General features: G+C 43.3%; 1 protein-coding gene across 1 annotated transcript in view; it reads right to left on the reverse strand.

Moving 5' to 3' along the window:
* The window catches only part of SPHKAP (SPHK1 interactor, AKAP domain containing), a 100,614-nt gene that overhangs the window by 57,298 nt on the left and 20,965 nt on the right, over positions 1-22,351 (reverse strand). Inside the window, exons 2-3 of the mRNA XM_066618840.1 lie at positions 14,115-14,217; positions 7,303-7,413 (exon numbers count right to left, since the gene is read on the reverse strand). Coding sequence (XP_066474937.1) covers positions 7,303-7,413; positions 14,115-14,217 — 214 coding nt within the window. The remainder of the gene's footprint in view (positions 1-7,302; positions 7,414-14,114; positions 14,218-22,351) is intronic.

Consider the following 22,351-nt stretch of genomic DNA (forward strand, 5'->3'; position numbering starts at 1 on the left):
TGGATGTCCCCTGGTTCTGGTATTATGTGAGAGTGTAAAGAGCATCTCCCTATCCACTCTGTCCATCCCCTGCATAATTTTGTATGTCTCAATCATGTCCCCCCTCAAGCGTCTCTTTTCTAGGCTGAAGAGGCCCAAACGCCGTAGCCTTTCCTCATAAGGAAGGTGCCCCAGCCCCGTAATCAGCTTAGTCGCTCTCTTTTGCACCTTTTCCATTTCCACTATGTCTTTTTTGAGATGCGGCGACCAGAACTGGACACAATACTCCAGGTGTGGCCTTACCATCGATTTGTACAACGGCATTATAATATTAGCCGTTTTGTTCTCAATACCCTTCCTAATGATCCCAAGCATAGAATTGGCCTTCTTCACTGCCGCCGCACATTGGGTCGACACTTTCATCGACCTGTCCACCACCACCCCAAGATCTCTCTCCTGATCTGTCACAGACAGCTCAGAACCCATCAGCCTATATCTAAAGTTTTGATTTTTTGCCCCAATGTGCATGACTTTACACTTACTGACATTGAAGCGCATCTGCCATTTTGCTGCCCATTCTGCCAGTCTGGAGAGATCCTTCTGGAGCTCCTCACAATCACTTCTGGTCTTTACCACTTGGAAAAGTTTGGTGTCGTCTGCAAACTTAGCCACTTCACTGCTCAACCCTGTCTCCAGGTCATTTATGAAGAGGTTGAAAAGCACCGGTCCCAGGACAGATCCTTGGGGCACACCGCTTTTCACCTCTCTCCATTGTGAAAATTGCCCATTGACACCCACTCTCTGCTTCCTGGCCTCCAACCAGTTCTCAATCCACGAGAGGACCTGTCCTCTAATTCCCTGACTGTGGAGTTTTTTCAGTAGCCTTTGGTGAGGGACCGTGTCAAATGCCTTCTGAAAGTCCAGATATATAATGTCCACGGGTTCTCCCGCATCCACATGCCTGTTGACCAAAAACCAAATGCCTGTATCCAAAACCAGGATACAGGATGGTCCAAAACTTCTAGAAGGGCTGGCTAGCAGACTACTGTTGGTTGCAGCTCCTACTCCTCCCAACCAGGACTATCAAGGAATCTTCCTTGATAAGCATGTCCTTGAGCAAGCAAGAAGCTCTCCTTTCTGTGAATGGCTACCTGCTCCCCCTGGCCACTGGGAAGCAGATAACATATTCATTGCTCACACTAATTACCTCTTTTCCCACCAGCTACAAAGAAGCAGTTGCAACTCTATGCTGGATTCAGACTTGGGCCTAGATTTTATCTGAAAGACAGAGGCTTTCTCCTTGCCTTTTTCCTTTAGAGCAATGGTTCCCAAACTGGTGAGATGATCCACCAGAGGAACCAGAAAAGAAATTGGCAGCAATACGATCACCATGATCGCACTGTTGCCAGGCAGGGATTTTTTTTACTTACCTGGGGTTGCTATGGCTCTATGGAGGGTCTGGGGAGCCTGCAATAAGGGGAAAAAAACTCACATCTAGTTTTCATCCTGAAACAGGAAGTGTTCTTTTTCTTTTTTCAGCATTTCTACACCTCTGGGAGGGCTGCAGAGGGGGTTGCAGGCTCCCCAGACCCTCTGGAGAGCCGAAGTAAATGAAAAACCCCTTCCCTGCCAGGCAGCAGCACAATTATGGTGATCACGTTGCTGCCTCCCCCCCCCCTAAAGATTTACAGGGTTCCCAAAGTCTGAGTAGGACTTTGGGAAATACTATCTAAGAGCCTCTCTCAGTTTCTCAGCATTCACACTCTCCCCTCCTGTTCCAAGACTGTTAGCCCTTCAAGACTCCAATATTCTAGGTAGCCAGAAATCCAGCATGGGTTACAGTTATATCTAGAAAGATTCAAACCTTTCTTCCCTTGGGTGACTTAACTCTGTAAGGAAGTTTTGGAAATATTATCTTAATGTGACAGACACCACATCCAACCAGCTTCCTCCCCTTCAAAAAAACCACATAAACACTTCATGCAGCATCCATGATACAAAGAGGTCTCTGCTCATTTTGGCAAGTGCTCATGAATGTAACTGAAACTTGATGTCAATTATACATATTTCAAGAGCCCACAACTCAAAAATGTCCTTGTGGATTTATAGGTATTAAAGTCTAACCTTATTTTAACTGCTGGCTTGTGTCACCCAGAGTCTTTTCCTTATAAATTTCACAGCTTTAGAGACAGCTGTGAATGTCTTCTTGCCATTAAGGCTCACTCCTTTTTGATTTTGGTGTAATTAATTGTCACTTCAAATTTATACTTAAAGAAAATATGTCATTAGATATTTATGTCATGCATGCCATCTGCTCCCTTTCACGCAATATGCTAATAATTAGCATGGCACCAACTTTATATCCTTCACATCATTCAGGTCACGGTGAACCTGGACTCGGGACAGCAGGAAATCTTGCCAAGGCATAAGCAAGATTAGGCTGAAGTCTCACTGGGGCTTCTGCTTCTAAGGTTGACAAGTAGATCTCAGGTGCATTATGAAGATGGCAACTTCAGATCTTCATCAGGTATACTTCAACCACCTGGTGCCTTGAAGCATAATCTACAGCTTTGCCAGGGCTATGCAATATACCCAGTTCTTCTACTGATGCAGGTTTCCTATTTTTATTACTATGTAGACTGTACCCCCAAATGGTCTCAAAATACACTCTGAAGGGCCTTGGGCAAATGAACAACAGAACCAGCCAAAAAGCAACAAAGCTTTGTGGCACCTTAAAGGCCAACAAATTATTTTAGCAGAAGCTTTGGTGTAGTATAGCCCACTACATAGAAATGGAGAAGGAGGAAAAACAAAGCTGTCAATAATTTTAGCATTCTTTTTTCTCTCTCTCCATCCTCCACGTATATATCCACCAACTTCATGCAGCAGATGAAGAGGGTTTTAGCCCACAAAAATGCATGCTAAAATGTGTTCATCTCTAACTGCTCATCTTTAAGGTGCCACAAGACTCTTTGTGCATTCTGAGATGTGCCTTTCTTGTGCCAGCCAGTTGCTGCTTTTCTGCTCGCAATCACACACAGTATTGCAACCAGACTGCTGAACCAAGTGATTCCATTTCCTGGAAGCATCTACTGTGATCAGAAAAAGGTGAGGGAGGCCTTGCTGGGGACAGGGATTGTTGCAAAAAGGAGGGAGCCCGGACACACACACACACACACAGAGACAGAGACAGAGAGAATGAGTTTCGGATCAGTCTGTGAGGGCTGGTGAAAGCCCCAGTGAGGGACTGAAGAGGAAGGTTCTTATTTGCAGTGAAGAAATGAAGACAGCTTTGGGTCTGTAGTTGCACAGACTGTGCTAGGGAAGACCTGTAAAATAAGGGTCTAGGACACCACCACACTCCTCAGGTGACTGCAGTTTCTCTTGTCTTATGTCCCTTATTAAATCATCTGTTGTTGTTAGCCAGGTGCCAGAGTGATTGCTGGAACCTATCAGTGAAGAAGCTGCTAATTATGGAAGTGCCTTCAAAAGTTGCCTCAAAATCAAGTTACACAGGCATGCTACTGATCTGTCTGATGGTCCATCCACACCACAGCAGATATAGCAGGCTTGGGGAGGCACAGTTGAATGCTCCTGCCCTGTTTCTGCTGGTGGTATCTGAGCATGTGTCTCTCCAAAAAGATGGAACAACAGCACTAACAACACTCTAAGCGTGCGGTCACTTGTGTTGCTCTATCACAGTTTGCAAAAAAAGTTGGGTTTTCTGTATTAATAAAGGTGATGATTTCAGCATGGAGAAAATACAGGTAGATAATAGATGGATGACACCATCACGGAGAAGACCAAGGAAAAACAATGTGACAATCCTAGGTTAAACACCTCATTGGAGAGTGCTTGTTTTCGCAGACTAACATGGGAACTCCAGTGGAAGAAGACAGATAGCAGTATCAAGGAAGAAAATACACATTGCAGATATTTAAATCATCATATGTTACCACTAGTAATATGCAAGCAGTTAACTCCTATGTTGGCACTTTAGCTCCTGCTTTTGTCATAACAACAAAGGCAATATACTATGTAGGACAAGCAAGGCAGCACCTTTCAAATCCAATCTATCTTGTCTTTGGACAAGAGTCATACTCCGATGTGAGCAATGCTAAGTCTGCCCATTATTTGTCACTCAAGATTGAACAACAAACTCTTGGCACAGTCCCCATTGCCATTCACAGCACGGGGGCTGCAAAGTATGAAACAGGCATTCCTCAGTTATTTGCTGCATTTTAATCCTACCTTCCTCCAAGGAGATCTGGTTGGCAAACACCCTCTCCTCCCAATGTTGTCCTCAAAACAACGCTGTCAGGTAGGTTAACCTGAGAGACTGTGAGGCCCAAGGTTGTCCATAAAGCATCATGGTTGCACAGTGATCTGAACCTAGGTCTATGACTCTTGACATTGGAGACTGTGCGTGAGGCAGGGCCAGATATTGGTTCTCTCCATCCTATGAACCAGTGGTTCTCACACATTTAGCACTGGGACCCACTTTTTAGAATGAGAATCTGTCAGGACCCACTGGAAGTGATATCAGGACCGGAAGTGACATCACCAAGCAGGAAAGTTTTGAACAATCCTAGGCTGTAATCCCACCCACACATATCCAGGAGTAAGTCCCATTTACTAACATTGTTAAAAGAATATACAGAGCAGCATGTTGAAAGTACAGGTCTGTAACATTTTCCCAAATGCAGTCACATACCATGGTAGCCTCATCTAATATATTAAAAATAAAATATTGAAATGAATGGGGACCTACCTGAAATTGACTTGCGACCTACCTCGTGGGTCCTGACCCACAGTTTGAGAAACACTACTATGAACTTTATAATAATCCTTTGCTGATATAAAGTTATCAGCAGCTGGATAACTGCCAGCTCTAGAGGGATGGAACTGCCAATATGTTCCTCAGAATGAGGCATTCAGAGCCTTTGTTGGGGGAACACTAATCAGACTTACAATAACCATGTACCTAGTCACCATTGATGAGCAAGAACAGTCTATGTGTGATTAGGTGGGGGAAGCTCTACACAAGTTGGGCTATTGCTGCTGTTTTCCTTTTAAGGCTACAAATTATTAGCATAGTCATCAGGTGTCAGGCAAGTGAGCTAGCAAAATGGTTAGTGAGGTGGTAACGATAATAAGATATACAAAGCTGGAACTGATAGAAAGACATAGTATCTTGACTGCACTGATTTACTACTGGGAAAGCCACGTGATACTACTCCTTTAAAACAAAGCATGGCTGTTGTGTTCTAAGAGTTACGGTGGCGGCAGCGGTAACTCCCACTGAAGCTGTGACTTTGGTATTGCCACAGTTTTAACCTCCATCGAGTCTATTCTTCTTCCTTGGCACAATATAATTAAGGTGCTTTAAAGACTGAGTAAGACTGGGATTAGGACTAAAAATACCTCTCTAGTAATAACAGCTTAAGGTGGGGGGGGGGAAGACAAAGGCTGAAAGAAGCAAAGCTGTTCTTTAGGGAGAGCTTGAATCATGCTCACAGTTGAAAGATAAAGAAGCTGCTACACACACCCCTCATTCCCAGCTGGCATGCCAAGTAGTAAGAACAATGCCTGAAAGCAACACCAGAGTACAAACAGCTAACTAAACAGATTTCTTGCTCTAAAATGCTTTCCTTGCTTCATCAAGTTTTTCGTAAGATGACCACAGTTATTATTGCCACTGGGTTGCAGCTTGGACAAGCATTTAAGGGTAATACCCTTTTACACAAAAACCAGGATCACAAAATTTCACCTCCATTCCGCATATAGTTAGTTCTCTTTACCAGCATCAGAAAAGTGCTGCCTCATGTTAAAATTTCTCTAAGCCTGAGCGAAAAAGTGGCATTGCAGGAAAAGCTTTCCCAAGTTCTAAGTGTGCACAGAATATATTTGGCTAAAGGGAAACTCGAATATGTGAAGAATGTCCTAAAAGACATGCAAAAATGTTCACACGGCCAAGAACAACAGGTGGCCCCGACTGTTTTCCCCTACTAAAATCCTCACTATTGATTGCCTTTTCCTTATTCCCTGGCTAACTCTCTCTCTTTAACCAAATCCCACTTGCCACTACTTCTCAGGCTCTACACTTGACTAGCTTCTCTATCTCAGATATCAGAGATATTTCTATCTCAGGCTCTGTGCCCTAGCCTCATTGCTTCTCTATCTAGAAAACCTTCGGACCAAACCTATCCTTTTCCCCTTGGTACAGCAGCGCCAAAAAGGCGTGCATTGTATCCAGCAGGGGAAGGGTGGAGTGGGAAGCTTTAAATCCCCTTTCCCCTCCATAAGCCTCCCACCCTGCAATGGGTCTCCTTGCACCTGAGCCAGCTGTTTAGCTGGTGCAAGTCCAAGGAGAAAAAGGAGTGGGAGGCTACTGAAAAGGAGGATAAGATCTGGAGCATGCTATTGCTGTCAGATCCACTCTCTCTTGCAGCCTCCCCTCTTTGTTCCATCCCCACCCTTCCCACCTCCTGCACTGGCTTACTTGCTCCTGCAAGAGGCCAGCAATGGGACAACAAGCACCAGAAACCTTCAGCTTTTGCATCGGCACACAGGCAGCGTGTGTTGCCAGAGTGTGCTTTCCATCTGCCTTATGACAATCAGTGCTAGAGGAGCACTAGTTTCGCCAGTGGGGCAGCTCATTAGGATTGGGCCACCTGTTTCTGCTACCACTGATGTCTCTCCCACTCACACATCCTTCACAGTCAGTCCTCGTTACATCTACTATTCCTTCAACTGGCTCTACTAACTCTAACTTGCTTGTCTCCCTCTTCACCAGTTCCCAACACATTTACTGCTCCTCTACTTCCTATTCATGCTATGATCTCTGAGGACCTGCCCACTTTGAATATCTCAAGTTAAAGTCCTTGGGACTATCTGGGTCACTTTTTATCCCACTGTGTTGGCAGCATCTGAAACTTAAAAAAAAAAGGACCACAGGACATCTTCACGTACAGCCAGGTTCATTTTGAGGTTTCTGTAATGACCCGCAGATATGGGAGCACAGAAAAAAAACATTGAAGCTGATTCATGTGTGTGAATCAGTCTCAACAATGGAAATCACAAATATGGAACTGTAAGCTTCTGCACAATTACCTGGGAATAAGATTCACTGAATTCAAAGGGGCATACTCCCAGATAGGCATGCATATGACTACAGCTATAATTTTTGAATTGATTAAATAATTGACTCCTTTTTTGCTACTACAATGATTCATTTGCAACTTTATTACAAACTGGTTCTTCTTTCACAGCTCTGGATTCACGTTTCTTTTCTGAAAGATTTCAGATTTTTCATGGACTCACCGAGGTGTAATTCTTTTCCAACTTGTCTTCCACTATGCCAATTCGGCATGGTGTCCTTTGATTTTGGAGCCAGTAGTCTGTTGACTCTAGCAGACTGTTACTGCAGAGTATCTGTGTAAAAAGAAGAATGTCATGGTCTTTTTTTGCAGCAAAGTCAAGAGGCCACATTGTGCTCCCCTCTTCTGGGAGCAGGCGCTGCCAGGAGATCTCTGGACTTCCAGCGTCTGATGGTGGACGTCCCCCAGAGGGCCTTGTGGTGCGGCCAACAAGGCCAGCTACCCTGGTCTGAGGCATGAGTAATAAAGCCCACCAAAGAGAGTCCGGGGGCTGCAGCCTCTCAGGGAAATGATTTGGAGTCTCCAGGACAATCCTGTAGCCCGTAAGGTGGACCCCGGACACAGATACCCCACGCATAATAATATTGAGAGATTCTGAGTATAATGTTTCCTCTAGCTTTACCATTTGAACTGGATAGAATTTCCCACCTCTGAAAATATATACCATAACACACAACGCTTTACCGAAACTTTGGGGAGGCTGCAGAACTATTTGAATGGATATACTGTGAAAGGAAATGAACTCTTCCACAAGAATGGACTTAATCAAATGATGCCAATTCCTCCTCTTTAGCAGTTTTTCTACTAGCATTTCACCTTTAATAACACCTAGGCTGCAAACCTAAGATTGTTTAGAAGCAAATCTTTGCACCAAAGTGCAAAGTGCACCAAAATCTTTGGATTTGCTCCTAAACAAAGAACCAACTGACAAATCAAAGTATAGGAGTGAAAAAATGAGCTGCTTTCACTGTCTTGCATAATACTTACCTCAAATTCCATAGAACATCTTCCTGGTAAACATGCTATTACTCTCTTTGGTGGAAAAAGTTTGTTTGGCTTGTGTGTTCAAATAAATAGTACTGACATTTCTGTCATGTATTTCAACAGGTCAGATTGCAATGAATAAAATTCACTAGATGCTCCAGATAGCAGACCCGGACAAAAGCACAAAGAGGGTGTATGACTTCATTTTTAATAACCTATTAGTACTAATCCAGTTTCACCTGAAGGATTGAGTACTGGGAGAGGGTGTGAACCGAGTCCCTAAATTTCCCACTCCCGGAAATCAGGTGGGCTTCATGCTTCATTTCACTATCTCAAAAGCCAGGTCCTCTGTTTACTGGACTGGAAGAAGAACATGCTCAAACAATAAGCAAAAACACTATAGGGTAAACATGGCTACTGTCCTCAAATGACTCAGCCGCCCTTTCAAGATATGGCAAATCACAGAAGGCTCTGAGGCAGAGATTCTCAACCTTTTTCATCTCATGGCACACTGAAAAGGCACTAAAATTGTCAAGGCACACCATCAGTTTTATGACAAATGACAAGGCACACCGCACTGATAGCAGGGGCTTGTATCCCCCAGTGGGCCTACTAACAAATGATCCTCCCCCAAACCCCTGTGGCACACTTGCGGGCCATCTGCGGCACACCAGTGTGCCAGGGCACAGTGGTTGAAGATGGCTGCTCTGAGGTGACAGAAAGATTAAAAAAAACCACATGAACAATAGCCAAAACCCAAGGATTTTCACCACCTAAAGAACGAGCAATTTCAAAGGACCTATGTGTGGTAACTCATGTAAATGACAGCCTGTTTAAAACAGGCAATTTCCTATCATGGAAGTAGGGGTAGAAGAAAAATGATGAGTTGTTCAGCCAGACGTAGCAGTGGGAACAAAATGAGCTTTATTGTTAGCTGCATGTGTTGCAGTCGAGTTAGCAGAGTGCCTTCATTATAATAAAGCCATTTATGATGCAAGAATTATGGGGCTTGTTTCCTCCAGCTGCGTCAAGCAACTTCTCCTATTTGCAAAGTATGCTAACAAACACAGTTTGTTAACAGGTAATTGAGAATCTTGGGTAGAAGCAAAGCAGAAGTTCATAAATAGACGCACTTAGGGTCAATCCTAAATTCAGCCAGGGCCAGTGATGATCCCTAGCACTGGCACTGGGTGCCATAAACATGCCGTAAAGCACATTTATGGCACCTGACAAGTAAGGAGGGCTGGCACTGGGCCCACGCCAGTCAGGCACTGGTCCCAACGCCAGCCAGAAGAGGACACACCCACCGCTGGGGATAGTGCAAATGCTGGACAGTAGTGTGGCCTCTGGGGGGCAGGGAGAGGACGGAACAAGGGCGGGGAGAGGAACCGGGGCAGGAGGGGGGTGGGGTAGGCAGAGCTCTGCTCCGCCGTATTCTGAACTCTGCGTTGGGCCAGAAGGCACAACATGGAATCTGTCAAGTCTGCACCAGCAAAATAGCCAGCGTAGACTTGAGAAGCCCCATTGCAGGGCTTGTGGCTTTCCCTGGGAGAAGGGGATGAAAGTCCCCTTCCCCTGAGGAGACCTCCAGCTGCTTACCAGCACCCACTGGATACAGTGGTAGCCACTTTGGCGTCGCTGCTCCAGCAGGTACCAGGAAGCACAGGATGAGGCTGGTTGTCCCCAATCAGGTAATTAAATCTGGTAAATTAGTTACACATTTTTAAAAGAGTATAAATTCATCTTTAATTGTAATATATGCTCACTTGGGACAAAGTATATTAAATGACCATTTTTAAAACAAGCAATAAAAACTTAAAAAAAGAAAGCCAGAAATTGCAATATACTAGCTCTGCAGCCATTTGTTACTGCCACAGGTATGTGTGGCTGCCCTTCGTTTCCTCCCTAGAGTGTACTGATAAAGCAATCATGAAAGCCCCCAGAATCCTTTGCTGTGACAAGCCAATAAAGTCAGAAGATTTGAGCTGATCGATTCCAAAGTGCTTAATTTTAAAAGCCTTTTTGTAGGTGACACTGATGTGGCAACAGAGGACGTATAATTGACCTGCTATTCTTTCTACACGTTCATGTCATTTGAAAAGCCACTCTAAATATCCAGGTGTGAATTTTCTTTGCTGCCAGTATGCAGACAATATAAAAAAAACTTAGGGGAGCTGTTTCAGGTCTCTTAGAGCGCAATCCTAAAATTGTGCTGGGCCAGTGTAAGTCCCTCACACCAGCCTGGGAGTGCCACAAACATATCATAAGGTGTGTCTGATGACAACTCTGGAGCAGGCTGCACTGGTGGAATGACACACACCAGCCTACTCCCATCAGATCCAGTGGGGGGGGGGGTAAGGAAGCGCCAGCCTGGGAATGCTGACGCAGAAGTTTGAGGAGGGCGGGGGAGGGCTTTTCGGGGCACTTCTGGGCAGGCGGAGGAAGGGCAAGTGGGCTGGCCTGGGAGAGGGTGAGACCAGCCTCCAGCACTTAGGCCAGATCCTATCCCCTCTCCTGAGCAGCCTGGCATTACATCAGGCTGTCTGCATCTGCACCAGGAATTTAGCTGGCACAGACCCAAATAGCCTCATTGAGGTGGCTGCTGTGCGGCATGGCATAAGCAGAAATAAATCCCCTTACTCTGAGTTTTGCACAATCCGCCTCAAGCCCTGAACTGGATACAGTGCAGGCCAATTGGCCTGCCTGTTCCAGCACAGGGTTGGATTGGGCAGCCTATTCCATAGTATTCTGTGACTGGCAACAAATATTTGGCTAAAAGTTATCTAAGGTAGGAACTGAGTTATGTCTCAGTCCTTGTTACCTCCAGTGTATTCCTACCTGGGTAAGTCTTTTCAACCCATGATCCAATTAAGAATTATATTTCGCTGTAAGCATGCTGTCCACATTATGGTATAGGGTTCACTATGTCATGGGTTTGCAATCACAGCATTGCTGTTGATTGTTTGGCACCAACACCATGCTGCTCCACAATGTGAAGACAGTAAAGGATTTCCCAAAAGCAGCCAGAAGTAGTAGAGCAATTATATAGCTACTATTACTACTACTTCTGTAGTAGTTTTTAATAGGAATCTTTAGACCATTTTGCTTCAAGTCCTTATTAGCATGCTGAACTGCTCTACCAATTCAACATGCTAATAAGGACTTGAATCAAAATGGTCTAAAGATTCCTATCAAAAACTTCAGGAGCCACAGCTAAGCCTGGAATATTTAAAAAGCGCTACCAATGCAGCCACGCCAACAGAGCATGTGGGTGTAGCATTCACAGAGGTCTCCTTTAGGTAAGGGCACATCTGCTCCCTTACCCCAGGTCAAGCCTCAGCTGCCCCAGTGGGTCTCTCCTTGGATCAGCACCAACCATTTTGCTGATACCAAACTGAGGAGAGTAAGGAGGAATAGGGAAAGGAAGAGGAAAGAATCCTGGTACACATTGGCACTGTGAGGATCCACCCCCTCCCTGCCCAGACACTCTTCCACATACAGGAGAGAATTATGCTTACACAACATATGCATGCATTGCCTATGAACAAACACTCTTCCTAAACTATTGTTTCACAGGCACGCAACTGAATGTAATTCAACGTATTAACTGGTTAATCAATACGACTTCCATTCTATAACTGGTAGTTCTTTAACTAGGTGACAGCCTTAGACACAATGTATGATTAAAAAAATAAAATGCCAAACACTGCAAATAATGGCTGAGCCTCAACAAATCTAGCAAGGAAACTATTCATTCAATACTAAAGCAGTGTTTTCCTTGGGAAATATTCATGTGTCTTGGTTTTTTACTTCAATAGTTTCTTAACACAGTTCCATAATGCCTCAATTTTATAATAAATTTTCAGATCAGCTGAATGAGAAAGAAGTGTCAAGAAGAGACCTACTTGTTCTTTCTTAAAGGTTTAACTAAAAATCCCAGAAAAGTAATATTTTATACTTGCTGAAATGCTATTTGTATTTTGAATTCCAAGCACTGTGGTTCATCAAAGAAATGATGTCTAGTGAGACTGAAATCTCCTTCATTAGAAGCAGAATTTTCAAGAATACTTTTGGTAGAGGATATCTTGCTGAAGTGCTGGAATTTGGGTTAGGTGCTAATGCATTCAGTGGTATGATTCAATGACGGGCAGCCTGATCTCATTGGGCTGCTGTGCCGGTGGAATGCGTTTTCCACTGGAGTGAAGGCAAAATGTCCCCTGATCCCGAGGAGACCTCCAGGAGCCAAAACTCTCCCACAGGAGACTGCATTACTGTGTGGGGAGTTGGGTAGGATTGGACAGTGAATTTCCCAGCTCCAAACCCATCTTCTCAATGGCCTGATAAGGTCGGCTGCTAATCTTATACTGCAGACTGAGAACTGGAACTGCATGAGTGAGTTGCCTAGGAACTCTTTAAGAGTTCGTGGTTGAGTTCTGACAGTTTTCCATTCAACATTTTGAAAAGATGCCCAAGTACAAAATACACATGCCTCTCATTGAGCATGAAGTGTAAATACATTTCAAAGGGACATGCGCACCAGTTTACAATTCAATCACCATTTCTAAAAGTATTTTAAAAGGTCATAATCTAGAATCTAGAGTGGTCCATGAGCACAATCCTCCATCTTATTTCTTCAATGAACACACTCTTCCATTCATTCAACGATGTGTGTACTCAATTTTTTCTTTCAATAGCAGCCCCATGGCTCCTCATGGGATGCCATGGAATCCACAGTAATTCATGGTTTTCTTTTTTAAAAATATGCCATATACAACTAGACGGAACTGTCACCATGAGTCAGTGCATCATCAATCAGTGAGCTAAAACTCTATCTAGCAGTTTACAGAGTGAAAATAACTCCATCCAAAAAAAAAAAAGCAGTACATAAATTCAATGCAACCACATCTTGCTGTACAATTATTTGTTAAGTGGCTAATATTATGGCTACTGTATAATGAATGCATCCCTAAAGAGGCTCTGCTTCACACGTGAAATAGCAATGTGTTCTTGCCTGATCGTCCTAATTGCCATGGTTAATTACAGCTCATCAAAAAGAGATGAGCACAGAACATGCAAAATAAGATGAGACAACAGGGGCTCGTTTTCTGCATTTTCTCAATGGGACAGTAAAGTAATATCTGGCGCCTAAGAAGCTCCATCCCTGCCAGGAATAACTAATCAAAAGTAAAAGTAAATTGGATGGGATGCTTAATTTATTCTCTGCCAGTGTTGGTTCATCATAAATGATAAATCTACATTTTAAAAATCCATTAAATTAATGTAATGTGGAGGAGAAGGTGATGGACTGTGATAGTTTATGATGAGATCTCAAGAGACTTTTACTATCATTACACAATCTTAAAAATAACCATTGCAATTTACACCAAACTCTTGCAATTGCAAAAACGCAGGTGAACCGTATTCCTGTGAAATGTAATATTTTTAATTGCACAAAATATCAACAGCTGTCAACAAGCTGTAGTAATCACTTGGACAAAGCACTTCCACTCATATGCTCTGAAACAGAAACAGAGACTTCCCATTTCCAACTTCTTTGGTAACACAGAAGTAAGGTGCTTAACCTTCTCCCTCACTAGGAAGATCTGTGTTGGGAAAACACATGCATCTACCTATGGGGGAGATCCATGAGCCCCCCCCCTTTGAATGTTAAAGAACCAGGGACCCTTTCTTTACGTGGTTTAGAACCCTAGACACACAAATGGAAGGCACATTGATGCCTTCCCTCTTCCTCTGCCCCTTAATGGCCCAGAGGCAGGGCTTCTCAGGCTGGGGCATCGCAATGCCTCAGTTTGAGAACCTGTGACATAACCAATAACTCAAAAACTGTAAAAAGTTCGTAAACATCCAGGAGTTAATGATTTTTCCATTTTTTTAAACAAACCACATGCTCTTTAGTCACTAATCAAATGAGAGCTAAACATCATAGCTGAGCTGCCAATTGAAATTAATATCATTTTAGAGGGAAGTTACCTTCTTACATGCTGTGACTGAGCTCCCCAGACTGCTTCCTGAAGTGTTTGTGCTGCTACTTTGGTTCTCTGAAACTTCATACATCAGTGGGGATTCAAAGTTGCTGGGGGGGGGGGGGAGAGAGAGAGAGAGAGAGAAGAGGAGGAAAAGATATTTATTTATCTATATAAATAAATCAAATCCAGCTTTATTTTTAAGCCTTAACAAAGGCCACAATCCTAACCAGGTCTACTCAGAAGTAAGTCCTATTTTGTTCAATGGGGCTTGCTCTCAGGAAAGTGTGGTTAGCACTGCACCCAAAGTCTTAAGCAGAGTTAGGCCTTGATCCACCCAGTCAATACTGTCAGCACTGACTGGAAATATCTCCAGGGTTTGGAGGAGGGTCTTTGCCAGTCCTGTCTGGAGATGCCAGGAATCCAAGCTAAAAAATGTGCAGTTTTTCTGGTTTAATAGCACCAGCCCATTGAAAAGATCCATGTCCCCACTTTTGGTGGTGTGCTCAAACAACGGATTGCTGCCCTTTAAAGACCAAAATACAGAGCTGGGTGCAATACCATCTGCCTGCCTTCCATAATGCAGTCAAATGTTATGGTCTCCTCTCCCTCAGGCAAGCAGTTCTAGGGCAGCAAATGACACACCACATTCGCTCAACCCGACAGACGACAACATAAAATAAAAATCACATGCTACGCATCAGCCTCAGTATAACCTGCTGCATCCCCCAAGAAAGAAGATAAAATTACAACTGTTCAGATTGAACAAATACAATGGGAGCGACTGAATTTGAGAGCACAGGCAGACTGTCTTTATCACTGCAGACTTAACATGGGCTGCGTCCCTATTATCAACTGCATGCGTGGTACATTCTGCTAAAGTGTGGAATCCAAGGAAAATACGAATATAAAAGGCAGAACATTCTGCAACTCTCATCCTCAGACACACTATCATTATTCAGAGCTGCTGTCAATTCTAAAGTTTTGCTGCTGCTGGGTTAACTGAATGAGAATGTATGAAACAGAGAGGCCAAGCTGTAAATCACTGCTATCATCAAACCTATTTCACTGTCCAGGTGGGGCCTCGGTATCTGCAGGGGATCCATTCTAGGATCCGCTGTGGATACCAAAAATTGCGGGTAAGCAAATCTGCGATTTTCGGCCCCTCATGCCCCCTGAAGGGGACCAGAGTTGCACTCCGGTCTCCTCCAGAGAGCTTTCTGAAGCCCGCAGAGGCCACACTGAAGTGGCATTTATTCACCTCTCCAGGCCATTCTGAAGCCCACAGAGGCTGCAGGCAGATGCAACCAGAAGTTGTGTTGTTGTTTTTTTTACCTCTCTGGGCCATTCTGAAGCCCACAGAGGCTGCGGGTGGACGTGTGCAGCCACTGCTGGCTTCAGAAAGCCCTCCAGAGATGATTGGAGCATAGCTCTGGTCACCTTTGGAGGTACAGGTGAGGCCCGGGGAACCAGTATTGAGCCAGATCCATGAATACAGGATCCACAGATGCGGAAGCCCCACCTGTACTGGTAAAATGAGTTCCATCTTCTACTAAGCAATAATGGTCATACAGTGTCCACAGTCAGTCTGTTGGGTTAACCTTTGTGATATTTCACTCTCATCACTGTCATAACCTTTCAATATTTCACTGTCATCACCCTGGGAGCCTCTAACTGTCATATTGACATATTTGGGGCCTAATCCTATCCAAAATGTTCCAGTGCCAATATAGCCACAAGAAAAAAAAATGTTACAGTGAAGAGATCTCTGTGACAGCCTCTTCTGTTGTGGGATGTAGCGCATGCCCTATTGGCACAGCTATATCAGCATTGGAGAGTTGGATAGAATTGAGCCCTTGGATAATAGGATCAGTTTAGGTGATAGATAGAGGATATGCAGGCACACGCAAGAGAGAGAATAGGTTTGTAACATTTTGCATGAGTGTGAAAAAGGAGAGTTTTTCTCCTCCCCCTTGTAACAACAGTGTTTGGGAAGACCCAGTGAAGCCAATTAGCAGTAGATTCATGACAGTCAAAAGGAAAAACTTTGACTGTGGTCTTCCAGGAAGTATCTAGTTGGTCACTAAAAGAAAAAGGATGTTGGATGTCAGTTTAACCCAGGAGGGCTCTTCTAATGTTCTCAAATGATCTTTCTCAAACTCTCCCTTTCAAGCAATATATCCTGCCCACTGCCCTTTGTTACTCTATTTCATTCCGTACCACTCCATTACTCTTCATTTTAGCAATCCACTTTTTCTTAACTTTTATGATGCTCCTGAAAATATTCTTTACATGGTTGACTGAGTTATTCTTGGCTGCTGTGACTCACATCTAGTACCATGTTTCAGCTTTTATCAAGGTACTTCTTTGCTACTGCCAGTTAGTCTTATTACCATGATAGGATCCTTTTTGCTGCAGAAAGCAGTAGCAGCAAAGGCCAAAACAGACGTAACAGCAGCAGTTCCATGTGTTCAAATATGGAACTGCCCCAAATGTGAAGAAATAGGGGAAAGAACTCAATTTCAAAAGCAAATGTTCACAATGTTTCCCTAATCTCCTGGTACACAAAGTGTGCCATGGCCACACGGGTACTCCTAGCTTCCATGTCTGTCCCCCCACCTTTTCCTCATCCTCAGGAAGCTGGTCTGAAGGTGCTCTCTTAGCCCAGCTCACTCTCTCTGCTTGCAGCTTTTTTATTCTCTTGACTGGTTGGTTGAGAGACCCAGTGGGCAGAGTGGGCTTGCCCTGAAAAGATTATGTGGGTGAAGAGTCTCCCCTGCCTGCAGAGAAGCTCCCCACAGCTTCCTTTCTCCAAGCATCTTTCTCCTGTCCGGTCAACTTGATTGGTTTATTATATTTATTCTTACAAAAATGCACATGTTCATAAAGCACACTATAAAATTACTGAAAACCTGTACTGGATATGTGCAAATTAACAGCTCTTACATTTTTCAAAGCAACCAATACAGACAATTTTGGGCCCAGTCCTATCCAACTTTCCAGCACAGGTGCAGCCACAATGCAGCCCCAAGGTCAGGGAACAAATGTTCCCTTAGTTTGAGGAGGCCTCAGTGACAGCCCCACCACCACACGATGCAGCGCATACCCCATTGGCACAGCTGCACTGGCACTGGAAAATTGGATAGGATTGGGTCCTTAGGCAGGTGAAACATAGCAGCCCCCCTTTTTAAAGTGTGATTTGCATTTCTATAAAATAAAAAATAAATGAAATGAACTGATCTGAGTATTGTTAAGGAACAAAGGATCACAAAAACCATGATCATTTGCTCTTTAGTACTCTCTCAACTTTTCCACCATTCTTTGGAACATAAGCACGTATGCCCCAATCCTAAAAAACACTACACTGAGACAGGATCGCAGAGAATGAAATGTAAGTGTCTTAAACACTGGTGCAACAGGACAACTTGTCCTTATGAAAGAAGACAGATCTCCTCCTAACCACAGCAATGGTGTGCTTTTCTCAGACTCTGCACACCCCAGGTTTGCCACACAAAAGACTTACGTTGGGTATTGCAAGCCTTGTGAGTTGGGCAGGGACACACTCTCTCTCTATCTCTTTATACCCCTTTGTATTGTATCATATGGTTGTTTATGGCCACAAAAGGCAGAGTCTGGCATAAATGTTTGCTCAGCTTCCCAGAATTAGGATCAAGCTTTTGCTGCAGCCAGGACTGGCTCCAGGTATGCCCTCAATGGGCACTTCTTACCCAGGTAAACCCCAAGAGAGTTACTCTGCCATTAGCACACAAAGGCTATTGGAACAGATGTAGTTTAAGGCATACACTCAACAACGCCAAGCCCTGACATCCACTCTGGCCGAAGCACTGTAGGTTGACACTTGTGCCGCTGCTACTTAAGCCAATTCACTGAATCCGTGCTAAGCAACAGACTGCTGGCAATGTGGTGTGTTGCCTAGATTACCATTATGCTGTATATTCTGTGAACAAACTGAAAGGGACAAATGCAGATACAAAAAGAATTGCAGCATATGGTCCTGAAGATAAGTTGCAAACTGGCAACCTAGTTAATTTACACTCACATCATGTTATCAGAGAGCGAAATCACAAATGATTCGTCCAGTATGGCAAGAGTTACTCAACCCAAAATAGTTTGCATTCATTAATACAAACTGTCGGCTAGTGCAATGTGATAAAAGAAAGCCAAAACTGTCAGTGTACACTGAGAGCAGCATTGAAACAGACAGACAACATCTCAGGCTGGAAAGCAGACTGACATTTAAATCTCTACTCTTCATGGTCACTGCAGACTGAGATACATCCCAGATACCCCTAGCTCACAGCCTTATAACTTTTAAAACCAGATACATTTCCTGCTTCTGGGAAAGTACAGCAGATATTATGACAAGATACGGACCAAAACAGTTTTTTGAGATAAAAAGACTGAAAGTGCAGCAGGGTTGCTATCTTTGGTCTCTAAGGGATTAGAAGAGGAGAACTGATTCCTCATTTCATGTGTCACACATTCTGGCTCTTCAGCTCTTGAGAACTGGCAGACTGGATGCTGGATTAGACAGTAACGTGTAGGTGGCATAGGTAAGCATAAACAGCAGCTGAAGAAGTGAATATACACCACTTTTCCCCAGGCTGGAGCTGTGATCCAGTAATGTAGTCCCATTTGAGTAAAAGCAGAGATCACACAACGGCAAAGGTATTGGTATGAAAGCCAATGTCAGACAAGTGTTCTTGGCATGGGTTAGAAGAAGCACCTACACATTTTTATTTATGTTGCTTATCATATCATTTCTTAACAGTTTGGAAATCTCTTTTCTGCCTAGCCAACGGATTAGTTGCAAACTTGCATTGAAGCCAGACCTCTCCTCTACACTTCTGCCCCCCCCCCACCTGGAGCAGCAGAACCTGCTATATCCCTATTTGGGGGTGTGTGTGTGCAGCTTTTGATGCCCTATCTCAGGTTCTGGGTGGTCTTCGATTGGTTCCAGATGTTCTTTATTTATACTTCTATCATTGACTCTTAAAGCTGAGATTTTTAGAATGAGAACCTTCAATACAGGGGCCTGTCTATTTTGCGTGGTTGCTTTCTCTCTGTGTATAGTACCATGCTTGTAGATGGTAAAAACTGAAAAAGAAAGTGACACCTGCAACTTTTCTGCTACGGAGTGTAAACTGATTAAATGCAGTGGTTCCTGAATTTTACACAAAAGTTGGGACCACTGTAAGTATTTGCACATAAGGGGGGGCAACAGAACTTCCACAATTGCTCCACCGCTGCAAAAAAGGAGTTTTCACCTACATGGGGTCACTATGGCCCTCTGGAGGGTTTGGTGAGCCTGTGGCCACCTCCATTGGCCTCCTGTGCCTCAGAACAGTTCCCTGACGCAGTCTTGACCCACTTCTGGTTTTGTGACAAAAACTGGGAATAAGTTGTGATCATGTCAGGGAGTCATGAGGAGCAGGGAGGTCCACAGAGGGGACTGTGGGTTTCCCGCACCCTCCAGAGGGCCATAGTGACCCCCAGGTAGATGGCAGCATGATCAAGGAAGTGCCATCACAGCATCCCCAAACCCCATTAAGGGGGTAGCGTCTATTTCCCATTGGCTGGGGTGTTGCGATGCCCCAGGTTTGGGGGCTTCTGGATTAGTGAATTTTTAATGGAAAAGCACACAGATATATACGATTAAAATAATATGACCCCAAAGGTATTTCTAACCATGATATTTATTTATGTGGTCAAAACTAGACATTGTAAATTTACAGTCATTATGTATGGGCAGGTGCCCTTTGTTCTAATAATATTTAACATTTGTAAAGCACTTTCTGTGTGTGCAAAACGCTTCACAGGTACTACCACTAGCTTGATGTTGTCTTTAGCAGAAGCTGAAAGGGGGGGGGGTTTGCCTTAGAGTAGCCCATCTAGTAGACCATCTACTAGTGAGTAGCCCATCTATTGAGTTCATGGAAGAGTTGAATTGGGGAAACCCTAAGTCATGGCTGAATCTCTTTGCTACAGCAATTCCTTTATTGGTCTATGTGGGGGTTCCCATCCTGGGGTACACATATCCCCAGGGGTATGCACCAGGACATTAGGGGTATGCAAAAAAAAGACACCCCTGAATAATGGCAGAAAAATGTACATATGTCAATAGTGTAAGACAAAATACAAGTCAAAAGCTGTGAAACTGATTCAACATTAGGATGAACAGTGGTGTAGGTTTTCTTTGTTATTTAACACTGAGAAAAGCCCACAGTCCCTCACTTTGTTATGTTGGTGAATGGTGGGGACCAACTCCATAAACTGTGTTTGTGAACATGCCATTGCTGCATGCATGCTTAGCAATACGCACCCTCACAGGCTCAGCTCAAACTCTCCTCCAGTTCACGAACATTCAAGTGCGATCATACTGGTACCAGTGTATACGTAAGTGGACACCTCAGTCAGTCCAATGAGCAGTGTTCAATTAATGAGTTCTTCTGGGTCTTCTCTATGTATGGTAGATTTTGTCATCATTTTAAGGGAGCCATTCTGAGGTGCAGGGTGGAATTCTTTTTTCAAAATCAATTTTTCCATTCCTGTATTATATGGATCAGTGGTTGAAAACTGTCTTTTTAATCCCATTATTGAGCCATTCATTTACAGTTACAACATATAAATTTGAAATTACAGCAACTATATTAATTTCAAACATTTTGCTAATATGAAGGGCACAATTTATGGAAATGGGCTGCCAAGTGGTACACAAGTAAAAAAAGGTTGGGAACCACTCTGTCCTGCATCCCACTCCTTCTGGATTTCAGTTTAACTAGGAGTACTTCTAAATTTAATTCTGAAATGTTATGTTAAACACAGTTTGGTTCCAATGTTGCTATGAGACCTGGAATTAATCAACCAAAAGTGGTATTTTTAAATGGTTAATACAACCATTCAATGAAAATGCTGCAACCCTAGGAAAGCCTCATGAAAGTCAATAGGAAAAGCTCCAATTGTGCTTTACAATTTTGGACACATTTTCTGAGCTGCAGGCATTAGCACTAATGGAAATTCAGCTTGAGAGTGTTTTGATATTTTACTCATGACAATCCCATCTTGATGGGTGTCAATTGAGGTCTAAGAAATTCTTTGTCCCAAATATTAGCTACAATGGCTAAAAGTCTTGCTACTTTAAGAGCAAGAGTATAAAACTTGCGCAATTAGATACTGCTTTTCATGCACGGCTTACTTTAATCAGAAATTTAAGGTCAGCGATTCAGAAATGGTGGAGGTAATCTAAACGCTTGGATCATTAATGAGTCGTCTTTTGTTTCACATTTGTTGTTCTTAATTATCTTTTAAACGGTCATTTACTCTTTAAATCAGTCTACTGATTTTTAATACAGTGTGCTAATTTAGAACTGATACAGTAATTCACAAAAATGCTAAAAGGAAGAGATCAAAAAACTACAAAGGCATACAAAAAACTGTATGCCTTTAAAGTAAATGTGAAGTAAAATAAACTGTATTACTTTACTTCACATGTGTCTTCATAATACCTGCAACTGAAAAAAAATTGATATCACAAGCCTTAGAGGGGAAAAAAGTAAGGGGTAATAAATATTGAGAATAGGCTAACATAGTTAAGCTTCACAACCAACTATGTAATTCAAGACTGTACAGTCCACAAAAAACACTCCGAGTACTGAAATTGGAAGACTGCTGTATTATAAAGATCACAAAAAAGTAGTAAAGTATTTTGTGAACTTGTCAATGCCAAGTCTCAAATCATAATACAATGGGAATCAGATTGTACACCACAGGGTGCAAACCTTTGTGCATATTGGACTTAACATTTCCTAACAGCCTACACACACAGAGCCCAGCACAAACTGGTCCAATTCAGGCAATTGCACTAAAAAAATCAAGATGCACCAATCAACCAAATGGACATTGCTCTTATGCATGGAGTCTGCTTTGTGAAATTGAAGTCTAATGTCAGCTGGTATTGTGGGTGTGCTGCATGCTATGGAGTGTGATCACCTGCTACACATAGGATTTTTATGTCCGCACAGAGACACTGACGTTATTATTGATTGCATATTCAATGCCTAGGAGGCACTGGGCATTGAAATGAATGTGGCACCCACTTCCCCCTCTCCTACAAGAGCTGACTACCACCATTGGAACTAATAGTTCTGATAATAGCTAGAAAGATTATGGGGAGATTATGTAAAAAAACCAACTTCCACTTCCAAATTATTCTTGCTGGATTTG

The sequence above is a fragment of the Tiliqua scincoides genome, chromosome 3, assembly GCF_035046505.1.
Source record: "Tiliqua scincoides isolate rTilSci1 chromosome 3, rTilSci1.hap2, whole genome shotgun sequence".
NCBI lineage: Eukaryota > Metazoa > Chordata > Lepidosauria > Squamata > Scincidae > Tiliqua > Tiliqua scincoides.